The sequence below is a fragment of the Propithecus coquereli genome, unplaced genomic scaffold, assembly GCF_000956105.1.
Source record: "Propithecus coquereli isolate 6110/MARCELLA unplaced genomic scaffold, Pcoq_1.0 Scaffold10, whole genome shotgun sequence".
Lineage (NCBI taxonomy): Eukaryota > Metazoa > Chordata > Mammalia > Primates > Indriidae > Propithecus > Propithecus coquereli.
This window is the reverse complement of record NW_012133858.1, coordinates 19,699,771-19,710,726: the sequence shown is the minus strand read 5'-3', so window position 1 is coordinate 19,710,726 and position 10,956 is coordinate 19,699,771. Positions and strand designations below refer to the sequence as shown.

The 10,956-nt window shown below is 39.6% G+C and overlaps 1 protein-coding gene across 1 annotated transcript in view; it reads right to left on the bottom strand.

Moving 5' to 3' along the window:
• Positions 1-10,956, bottom strand: part of PARL (presenilin associated, rhomboid-like) — a 49,031-nt gene continuing 38,075 nt past the window's right edge. The window contains exons 7-9 of the mRNA XM_012640028.1: positions 4,727-4,828; positions 4,490-4,587; positions 1-328 (exon numbers count right to left, since the gene is read on the bottom strand). Coding sequence (XP_012495482.1) covers positions 217-328; positions 4,490-4,587; positions 4,727-4,828 — 312 coding nt within the window. The 3' untranslated portion in view covers positions 1-216. The remainder of the gene's footprint in view (positions 329-4,489; positions 4,588-4,726; positions 4,829-10,956) is intronic.

The window sequence follows — 10,956 nt, the reverse complement described above, 5'->3', positions numbered from 1 at the left end:
TGCTTACAAACTAGAGATATAAACCTTTATTTCCAACTTTGTCATAATTCACTTTCTAGTAAGACATGGACTGGGGGACACAGTTTAAATTGCTGGGAGGCCAGGTGCCGGTGTCTTCCAAGCAGGAGCACAGATGTGGTCACTCCAGGGCCCAGGTGCTCCTGGGGGCTCCCAGGCAGCACAGCCCGGATGCACCAGTACTGTCCAACCCCAGTTTCACTTAGAGCCACCTCCTTTTTTGGGGCCATTAGTCCTCATTTCATGCCAGATTTTCACTAGAGGCTCCCTGTTCTTCCAAATGAGTTCATGACCATAAGTAACATACCATCTGGAGAAAAAAACAAACCAGGTCCGACATTTAAATAGTGTAACATACAAATGGTAAGTACTATGATGATATCAAGTTGACATTTTTAAAATCGAATGCCACTGTCATTTTACTATGTAGCTTATTAAAACAACCAACTTATTTCATGTAGATAAATGATTTAGCTTTAATATATAGAGTATGTAAAAGTTCTAAGTAGGATTTGATGATGGCTGAATGCTCTGAAATGTGTCAGTGGTTCACATATACTTTATTCACCACTACCCTGCAAGTTAAGTATCACTTTTCCCATTATACACATGAGGAAACCAAGTCTGAAGGAAAGTAATCTGCCCAAGGACTCACCCACAGGCCAGCCTGACTGGATGTTCTGAAATGTCACACAGGACTTGCTAATGATGGGTGCAACAGCTTGCACGCCTCCTGACAGCTTCCAGCCAGCTACACAAAGGGTGGGCTGCTCGTCTACGTTCTGCCCACCTTTTGAGATGAACAGTTCCGATCCCCCTTCTCCTGTTCAAAACTGTCTAAAAGCAGCATGAAGCAATGAGCCAAGACGGCAGAAGCGCTGAGAGGTTTAGTAAATTCACTGGCTCAGTCTCCACAACTAGGAATCACTAGACTGAAACTAGAACCCAAAACTGACTCCGAAGCCTGTGCTCCAACCAGTGTGCGTTTAGGGAGCATCTCCCATGAGCCGAGACTGAGGGCCTGTCTTTCAGGCGCCCGGCTCTCTACCCAAGGGCAGCACAGGCTGCAAGCGGAACTTAGGCGGCACCCACCTCCCCTCAAGGACAGGGTGGAGGCTGGAAAGGCTTCCCAGAGGACAAGGGGTTGATTGGAATGGCAGTTAATGAAAGCTTTTATTATGGAAATCTTCATTTTTGTCCTGGTGTTCCCAAGCAGATTTCATGTTCCCAGAGGCAGAGACTAGATTTTGTTGATCTTGCATCTCCCAGAGCATTGAAAAATGCTCTGTTTGACTTCGATTGTATAGCTGTTAAATGTTTTAACATTTTTTAAATGTTCTAAACATGTATTTTTTTTATTTTGAAGGGATTTAGGGCAGGCACAATGGCTCACGCCTTTAAGTCTAGCACTTTGGGAGGCTGAGGTGGGAGGATTGCTTAAGGCCAGCCTAGGCAACATAGTGAGACCTCATCTCTACCAAAAAAAATATTTGTACCTGAAACTTAATATTCAGTAAATATAATTAAATTCTGATTATGAAAATAGTTACCATTAAAATCTTGAAAAATAAAGAAAATCCCAAAGAAAATATTCAGTAAATTTATAGAAAAAGGCATTTAAAAAATGCAAATTAATTAACAGGCCTGTAACAAAATTCTTTGTGCTTACAGTAAAATTATCTGGTGAATTTAGAACAAGATAAAAAGGATCACCCTAAGATTCAAATGCAATTGTAAAAATTCTCACAAGAAATGAATCACTAGTCAGGAACTCTCTCATTAATAAAGTGTCTTCCCAAATCTTTTTTTTTTTTTTTTTTGAGACATAGTCTCACTCTGTTGTCTGGGCTAGAGTGCCATGGCATCAGCCTAGCTCATAGCAACCTCAAACTCCTGGGCTCAAGCAGTCCTTCTGCCTCAGCCTCCTGAGTAGCTGGGACTACAGACATGCGCCACCATGCCCGGCTAATTTTTTCTATATAGATTTTTAGTTGTCCAAGTAATTTTTTTCTATTTTTAGTAGAGAGGGGGTCTCGCTCTTGCTCAGGCTGGTCTCGAACTCCAGAGCTCAAACGATCCACCCGCCTCCTCGGCCTCCCAGAGTGCTAGGATTACAGGCATAAGCCACCGCGCCCGGGCCCTAATTTTTTTTTTTTTAGACAGAGTCTGGCTCCATTGCCCTGGGTAGAGTGCAGTGGTGTCATCATAGCTCACAGCAACCTCAAACTCCTGTGCTTAAGGGATTGTCCTACCTCAGCCTCCTGAGAAGCTGGGACTACAGGTGTGCGCCATGACACCCGGCTAATTTTTCTATTTTTAGTAGAGAAGGGGTTTTACTCCTGCTCAGGCTGGTCTCGAACTCCCCACATAAAGCGACCCTCCTACTCGGCCTCCCAGAGTGCTAGGATTACCTGCATTTGCCACCACACTCGGCCCTTCCCAAATCTTTTAAACGTACTTATTTCAAGCAAAGAGTCAAACACTTTAATCTTACAGGTATACTGTTCAGATTTTACTTGTAAATCCAAATGTAATTGGTTGTTTGGCTAAACTAAAATTAGCAATACTTCGAAATGACTAATGTCAGAGGGACCCCTTTCTGCAGCAGCAGCAGCCTAACAATCCAGTGCTTAGTCCAGCTCTGCAATTATTAGCTGTGTGACCTTGGACAAGTTACTTTCTTTAAGGGGTTTCCTTATCTGTAAAATGCAATACTTCACAGGGTTGTAAGAATATTAAATCAGCCCTTCCCTCATAGAATTCTACGAGAATCAAAGTCCTTAGGATAGGCACACAGCAAACATTCAACATGTGTTAGCTATTATTATTGCAACACTATAACAGGAAGACTGTAAGATTTGGTCAGAAACAAAGTCAGGGAAATGTGCAAGTGGATACTAAAGGAATCTTTACCATCAACAAAATCAGGGCACTTTAACTAAAAAAAAAAATTTAGATTTCTAAATCTAGATTAAAGATGTTAGAAAAGATGAATTCTGGATATGACTGAGATCTAGTAAATGAAAAGGAGTTGAAATTAGAAACAGCAAAGAGAAAGGATTCCTCTGCCTTTCAGATCCCGGACTTTAAAATGCATTTGATCCAATTATTTTCAGAATGGAAAAAAGTCATCGAATTATAGTTCAGAAGAATAAAAGCCTGCTGGGGAGAAGACCCTTGAAGTATACATGGAAGGATCTAGATAAATTTAGAGCTCATAAAGCAGAACCCCTTTTCGTAAGTCTTTGTGTATCTCATATGGTAATATCAGGTCAGTTTCTACTATTTATAATGTGCTGCTGTTAAAGCTAGAACTCACATATGCTATTCTTTAATCATCACCGAAAATTATAAATGGCATAATGGCATTTAGTCCTGCCGCCTACTGGGCAAAACTGCTTAACTTAGAATAGATTTTTCTATTTTTTTAATTAAATAGGGGGCAGAGGGAGAGACGGGTGACCCGAGGAAGCAGATTAGCAATCAATTTTTAATTAGAAAACCTAAGTTTCCCACTGTCCTGAAACAAAGTAAAAACCAAGTAAGGTCAAAAGGCAACATTTATGCAAGAAAAATAGGCCATTGGGGATCCAGCACATCAGACAGCAACAGCTCTGCTGAAGGGGCATGGTCAGATGGGCTCTAGGAGTCCTGAGGATGTTTCCACCATAGAGTTGCTTCTAAACTACTAGGTTTGAAGCAAAATCCTGTTGTCTGAAGCACAAATAGAAGCTCTTGTAACCACAGTGCCAGCTGTATTCAATATGGTGTGATGGGGGCGGGAAGGGCTCTGGGTCTGGCTTTAAATCTCTGCTATTTAAGAGTTGCTTGGTGTGGGGAAGTTCACTTCTAAGCCTCGGTTTCCCATCAGTAAAATGGGAGTAATAACAGTATAATGCAAGGTAACTAGCTTGGTGCCTGAATATAACACATGCTCAGTAAGTGGTCCACGTTGGCTTATGTCCCTGGCTTCTACTCCAGTCACGCGCAGCTTTCGCCCACATTCAATGCAGGCAGAGAAATGGTGCCACCAACTCAGCGTGTCTGCATGGCACTGGTGAGACAGAGGTCAGTGGCAGCAGGGTGGGACGCCAGGCAAGAACGCCTGAGTGGGGGGGGGGGGATGACAAGACAGACTGGGGGCCATGCAGCAGTCTCTAAGAAGGGCTAGGAATGATGACAGGTCAGGAACTGGGGTGACTTAAGCTAAGCTTAAGGGTAAGCAAAACACAGACTTTCCTTCTACAAATGACCAAGGCAGGGGCAGGGCTGATAGTCTCACATCCCACCTCACCTGGTGAAACTAGGCAAGGCCAAAAGCATGCCATGTTGAGGTTTCTTCACACTCCCAACCCTACCTGTTCCTGCTTCCATCACACGGCTAAGTGTCTGACTCTGCCTTCCAGAGGGGGCAGAGGGAGAGACGGGTGACCCGAGGAAGCAGATTAGCAATCAATTTGCTCAAACTTACATTCCAAAGAGAGCTCCCCCAAGATGTGCTGCATGATCAAAAAATTTCCATCCCAGGATCATCCCCACTGTATCCATGGCAATAATGGCTTTCAGGGCCTGAAAGACAGCAAGAGAGAACAGAAGTGGTACGACTTTGATTTCCCTATTACTGACATTTCTAACGTAAGGGCAAGAATTCGGTCAACGTAGAAACATCACCACTGTCTCTAGAACTTCACTTCATAAAAATACTTACATTCCCTGCTGTGAAGGTGAACATCGGAAGGAAGATAATGGCGAGCCTCCCTTCTGGGATCTTAGTGCAGACAGCTGCGAGGACGGTCATGATTGCACCAGACTGCAAAGTAACACAGTGAGGACAACAGGAAACTCAATGTGCAACTGCTTAGTGGCTACAATGTCTAAAGGAGTGGCACTTTTTCTTAAAAGTTTGTATGCCACATGTTTCTAGGTGAGCACAAAGCTTAAAAGCTTTCAGTTACAAATGTACACAATATCAGGCAAAGGGGTGCCAGGTCCCTCACACGGTAATTGGAAGACTGAACTTTCATTACAGGCCAACAAGATGTGTAACAACCAGCATGTGAGTGCTTCCTGAACTTCAAGGATAGCACTAAGTGCATCACAAGCATCATTTCCTATACTGTCTAAGAAAGAACTTCTCAAACTTCTCCAACAAAGCTCCTCCAACTGGAGAGAGTGAGCATGAATTTGCCCAAAGAAACCCACATACATGGAATTTCTTTCCTTCAAATACTTGCATCCTACACGTAGTGTCATAGGCACTACGCTAGATGCTAGGGATACAGAGGAACAAGACCTACAGTCTCTGCCTTCATGGAGCTCATTGCATGACAAGAGAGACATGTAACAGAGACAAGTAAGTAAAAACAACAAAATATGGTGAGTTACAATGAGGAAGTACACCATGCTATGACAGTACATGGAAGGGAGAGCTAATGTCAGCACAAGGCAAGTAAGTGACAGCAAGCTTTGCATGGAAGGGTGACCAGGTGCTGGCCAGGTAAAGGAGGAAGAGAAGGGAAGAGTGTTCTAGGCAAAAGAACAGCATAAACCAAGGCTGGAGGTCAATGAGCACAGCATGGTGGAGAAGCACAAAGAAGTGAGTGTGGCTTGAGTGTGGAGTGCGGCTGATGAACAGGCAGAGAGTGAAGGGAGGCAGGAGCTCTAACTTAGTTTGTTCTCTACCCAATTTCATAGCAGAGAAAATCTTAGTCACCTATTAAAAATAATAAAACTCCCATGAAGGACATTCTACAAAATACCTTCCTGCCATTCTTCAAAATTATCAAGGTCGTGAAGGACGAGGAAAGACTGAGAAACTGTCACAGATTGGAGGAGACTAAAAAGGCAGCATAATTAGAGGCAATGTAGCATACTATATAAAAGGATATGGGAAGACTGGGGAAATCCCAATATAGTCTGTAGTTAATGGTACTAATTCCATGTTAATTTCCTAGATTTGGTAGGTGTGGTGGGTCACACCCCATAATCCCAGCACTTTGGGAGGCTGAGGCAGGAGGATCGCTTAAGGCCAGGAGTTCAAGATCTGCCTGGGCAACATAGCAAGACCCATCTCTACAAAAAATAGAAAAATTAGCCAGGCATGGTGGCATGCACCTGTAGTCCCAGCTACTCAGGAGGCTGAAGCAGGAGGATCACTTGAGCCCAGGAGTTTGAATCTGCAGTGAGCTGTGATCATGCGACTACACCCCAGTGTGGGCAGTACAGTGAGACCTTGTCTCTAAAAAAAAAAAAAAAAAAAAAAAAATTCCTAGATTTGATAAGTGAGCCATGGTTATGGAAGATGTTAACATTAGGGAAAGCTAGTAAGATGTAATTGCACCCTTTACCCTTGCAACAGCCATCATAGTAAAATCAATTCAAACTAGAATAATCAATGAATGCTATTTCAAGGTAGGTTGGGGGGGAAGCTAATGAACAGAATGATTACATAATTTCAAAGTATCTTGTCATAAATTATTAATTTACAAAGGGAAAATACATTTATAGCAGAGAAGCTGGACAACACTTTAATCATTGACCAAAGTTATCCCCACCAGTCAGGGGCAAATAGACATCGTGTGCCTCTAGCTGTGATATCTGAGGACAAAATATCACTTATGTAACGTTCCAACCAAACGCACATAATCTGAATCTAATCATGAGGAAAGAGACAAACCCAGCTGACAAACATTCTATAAAATAACTGGCCTGCATTGTTGAAACTGTTGATGGCATAAAAAACAAAGAAAGGCTGTGGTAATGTTCCAGCTTTTAGGAGACCAAAGAGACATGTCAACTAAATGCAATATATGATCTTAGGGGAGAAAGTAACTATAAAGGACATTATTGGGACAACTGACAAAATTGGAATACAATCTGCAGATTAAATGAAAGTGTATCAATGTTAAATTTCTTAAGTATGATAACTGCACTACAGAACATATAAGGATGTTCATGTTCTTAGGAAATACATACTGAAGTATTTAGGGGCAAAAGGGCATAATGCATGCAACCTATTTTCAAATGATTCAGAAAAAGAAGTATGGATATAGAGAGAAAATGATAAATGAAATGTGGCATATGTTACAAATCAGTGAATCTGGGTCAAGAATATTTTGGAGTTCTTTTAAAGTGAAACACAGAACTAAGTGTAAAACCTAAAATAAAAAACCTTCTGGATGAAAACATGGGAATAGCCAGGTATGGTGGAAGGATGGCTTGAGCTCAGGAGTTCAAGACCAGCCTGGGCAGCACAGCAAGGCCTCATTTCTTAACAACCACCACCCTCCCCACTCCCTCACCCCACCCCCGCCAAAAAAAAAAAAAAAAAAAAAAAAATCTCTGTGACCTTGGATTAGGCAAAAATTCTCTAAGTATGACACCAAAAGCATGATCCATAAGATTGGACTTCATATAAATTAAAAACTTACACTGTTAAGACAAAAGACAATACACAGCCGAGAGAAAATATTTTCATGTCATAAAGTCTGATAAAGGACTTACATCCAGTATACATAAAGAACACTATAAATGTATTATAATAAGAAAACAATTCTTCAAAAATATGGGCAAAAGATTTGAAGAGACACTTCAAAGAAGATATATGGGTAGCAAATAAGCACCCATATATATTATATAAAGATGATCAATATCATTAGTCATTAGGAAAATAAAAATTAAAACTACAATGTGATATCACTATATACCTACTAGAAATTTAAGACTGACCATACCAAGTATTGGTGAAGATGTGAAGAAACTGGAATTCTCTCACATTGCTGGTGGGAAAGAATTATGAAATACTAGAAATAGAACCACTCTGGAAAAGAGTTTGGCAGTTCCTTAAGGTTTAACATATCTACCATATGCTCCAGCTATTCCACTCCTAGGTGTTTACTGAAGAGAAATGAAAATGTACTCTCATAATGCAGAATTAAAAAAAGCTGGGGGAAGAAATGAAAGCATATGGCCCGTACAAAGAGTTGTAAACAAATGTTCACGGCTGGGTTTTTTTGTAATAGCCAAAAAACTGGAAACAACCGTCTATTATCAAGTGAATGGATAAACACAATATAGCATATCCATATAATGGACTATTATTTCTTAATATAAAGGAATAAATTATCAATCTACACAACATAGATGAATATCAAAATAATTATATGGAATAAATGAAGCCGGGACAACAACAACAAAAAGGAGCTCATGCTGTATGATTGCATTTGCAAACTGATTTACAGAAAGTAGGGAAGTTGTTGCCTGGGGATGAGGAGAGGCAAGAAGGAGTGACTACAAAGGAGCATCGGAAACTTTGGGGATGATGAGTATGTTCATGATCTTGAGTGTGGTGGTTTCACAGGTGTGTACATGTCACAACTTACCAAATTATATACTTTAAATTTGCGCAGTTTTTAAAATGTTAATTAGTAAACCTGAGTTACTTGTTTTTTTAAAAAAAAGACTACATGGGAATCCTTTGCACCATTTCCTGCAACTTTTCTGTAAGTTTTAAATTATTTACAAATGGGATGTTTAAAAAAAAAAAAGACTTTAAAAGGACTTTAAAAGGAGCCCCTACAATTGAGGAGTCCTATCTTTTCATATTTAAACAGGTTATTTTTGGAAAATAGCATCTACCTCTCTTAATCACCGTTTTCTTTTTTCTCTTTTGATACGAGGTCTCTCTATGTTGCTCAGGCTAGTCTCAAACTCCTGGCCTCAAGGGTTTCTCCTGCCTTAGCCTCCTCAGTAGCTGGAACTGCAGGTGCACACCACCACGCCTGGCCCACAACTTGTTTTTTGACAAATGTTTACGCTTACTCCCATTGAAATAAAAACACTCAATGGATGGGCTCAAAAGCAGAATGGAAAGGACAGAAAAAATAATCAGTGAACCTGAAGACAGAAAAAAAAAAAAATTACCCAATCTAAAAAGAGAAAGAAAATGCTTAAAAAATTTACAGAGCCTCAGGGAACCGTGTGACTATTAACAAATGATCTAAGTCCAGAAGGAGTCCCAGAAGGAGAGAAGAAAGAGGCGGAGCTGAAAAATATTCAAAAAAATAATGGTTAATTTCCCAAAAGACATAAACCTACATATCCTAGAAGCTGAGTGAACTCCAAACAGGATAAATGCAAAGACATTAATGACAAGACACACCATAGTCAAACTTCTGAAACTAAAGACAAAGAAAAAAATCTTGAAAGCAGTGAGAGCAATGACACCTTACTTACAGGGGAACAGCTATTTGAATGACAAAGGATTTCTCATCAGACACCATGGATGCCAAAAGGAAGTGGCACATTATTTTTCGAGGGCTGAAAAAATTAACTATCAGCCCAGAATTTTATATCCAGTGAAAATATCCTTAAGAAATGAAGGAGAAAGCATGATATTGAAAGAAAGTTACCTACATAAAAGAATGGCTAAAGAAACAGAAAGAAAATGATAAAAGGAGAAATCTTGGAACATCAGGAAGAACGTACAATGGAGAAAGTAAAAATACACATAAATACAGTAGACTTTCCTTCTCCCTTTGAATTTTCTAAATTATGCCTAATGGTTGAAGCAAAAATTATAACAGTGACTGATAATATATTAATATAGTAAATATTTAAAACAATTATAATTTGGGGAAGGCATAGGAATGTAAAGGGAGGAAAGGTTTCTATATTTACACTGGTAAAATGACACCATCACTGATGGTGAGAAATGATGTATATAGAATACAGCACCTACTGTAGTCACTAAAAAAGCCATGCAAAGAGAGAGACTACTTCAAAGCACTACAGATAAATTAAAATAGAATAAGAAATGAATCTGCTCTAGTGACCATTTTATTTTACTTTAACCTTATAAGGAAAAGACTAAGGACACTTTCCTAATTTAGCAAGAGAATTCAGTTTATGTACAGGTTAGGTCAATTACAATTAAATCAAGGAAGTCATAGCAAACAAGTCATTGTAATGGTGGTGAGCAAATTCAGCCTAGGAGAAATCATTTACAACTTCAAGTAAAAAGATTTTCTCTAACAAACATTTTAAAAAATGCTGTTTCCTACAACAAACATTTGATAATCTTTGCCATTTTGAGATTAAGGGTTACAATTCACAAAAAATAAATTTTTGCTCAGGCTGGTCTTGAACTCCTATCCTCAGGCAATCCTCCCACCTCAGCCTCCCAAAGTGCTAGGATTATAGGCATGAGCCACTGTGCCCAGCACAAAATAAATTTTTGAAAAGCAGAGTATTAGAGAAAAGCTTCCTGCTAATAACTAGTAAGAAACTAATTTTGTGATTAGATTCAGAATATGCATAGATCTAACTAAACAAAACCCTTACCAAAACTAGTCAGTATTCTTGATCCCTAATGCCAACGTAGCAATTGACATCTTCATCATCATATAACATCTTATTAAGCCAATAAGATCAATAGTTAATATTTTGTAATACAATTTTGTCAATAGTATTTCCTCCAGATTTCTCATTAAAATGCCATTAGAGCTGGTGATTTAATTTTCTTTAATTTTAATCAAGGATGAATTAAAGTATTTGGGGATAATAATTTCATCCTACCATGGCTCTATAGGATTTTGGTGACTGAGTAAAACTACCACCTCCACATTTCTTACTATGTGCTCCTTACTGTGCCAAGCACTCTAAACATACTTGTATTGCAAATCAGAAATACACAGATAGTGTTACCCATTTTATATGGGGAAACTGTGGTTCAGAGAAGTTCAGTAATATATCCTGGAAATCACAGGTAAGTGGCAGAGCTGGGATTCAACCCCACTCTAATTCTAAATACCACACTGCCATGCTCTATTAATGTGGGACTTCAGTTTCTTATTTGTAAAATAAGAATAAGAGTAGTCCATCAAAATGCCCTCCCAGATCCTTTCAGCTAATAAGATAAGTCTCCCCACCCTCTGAGCC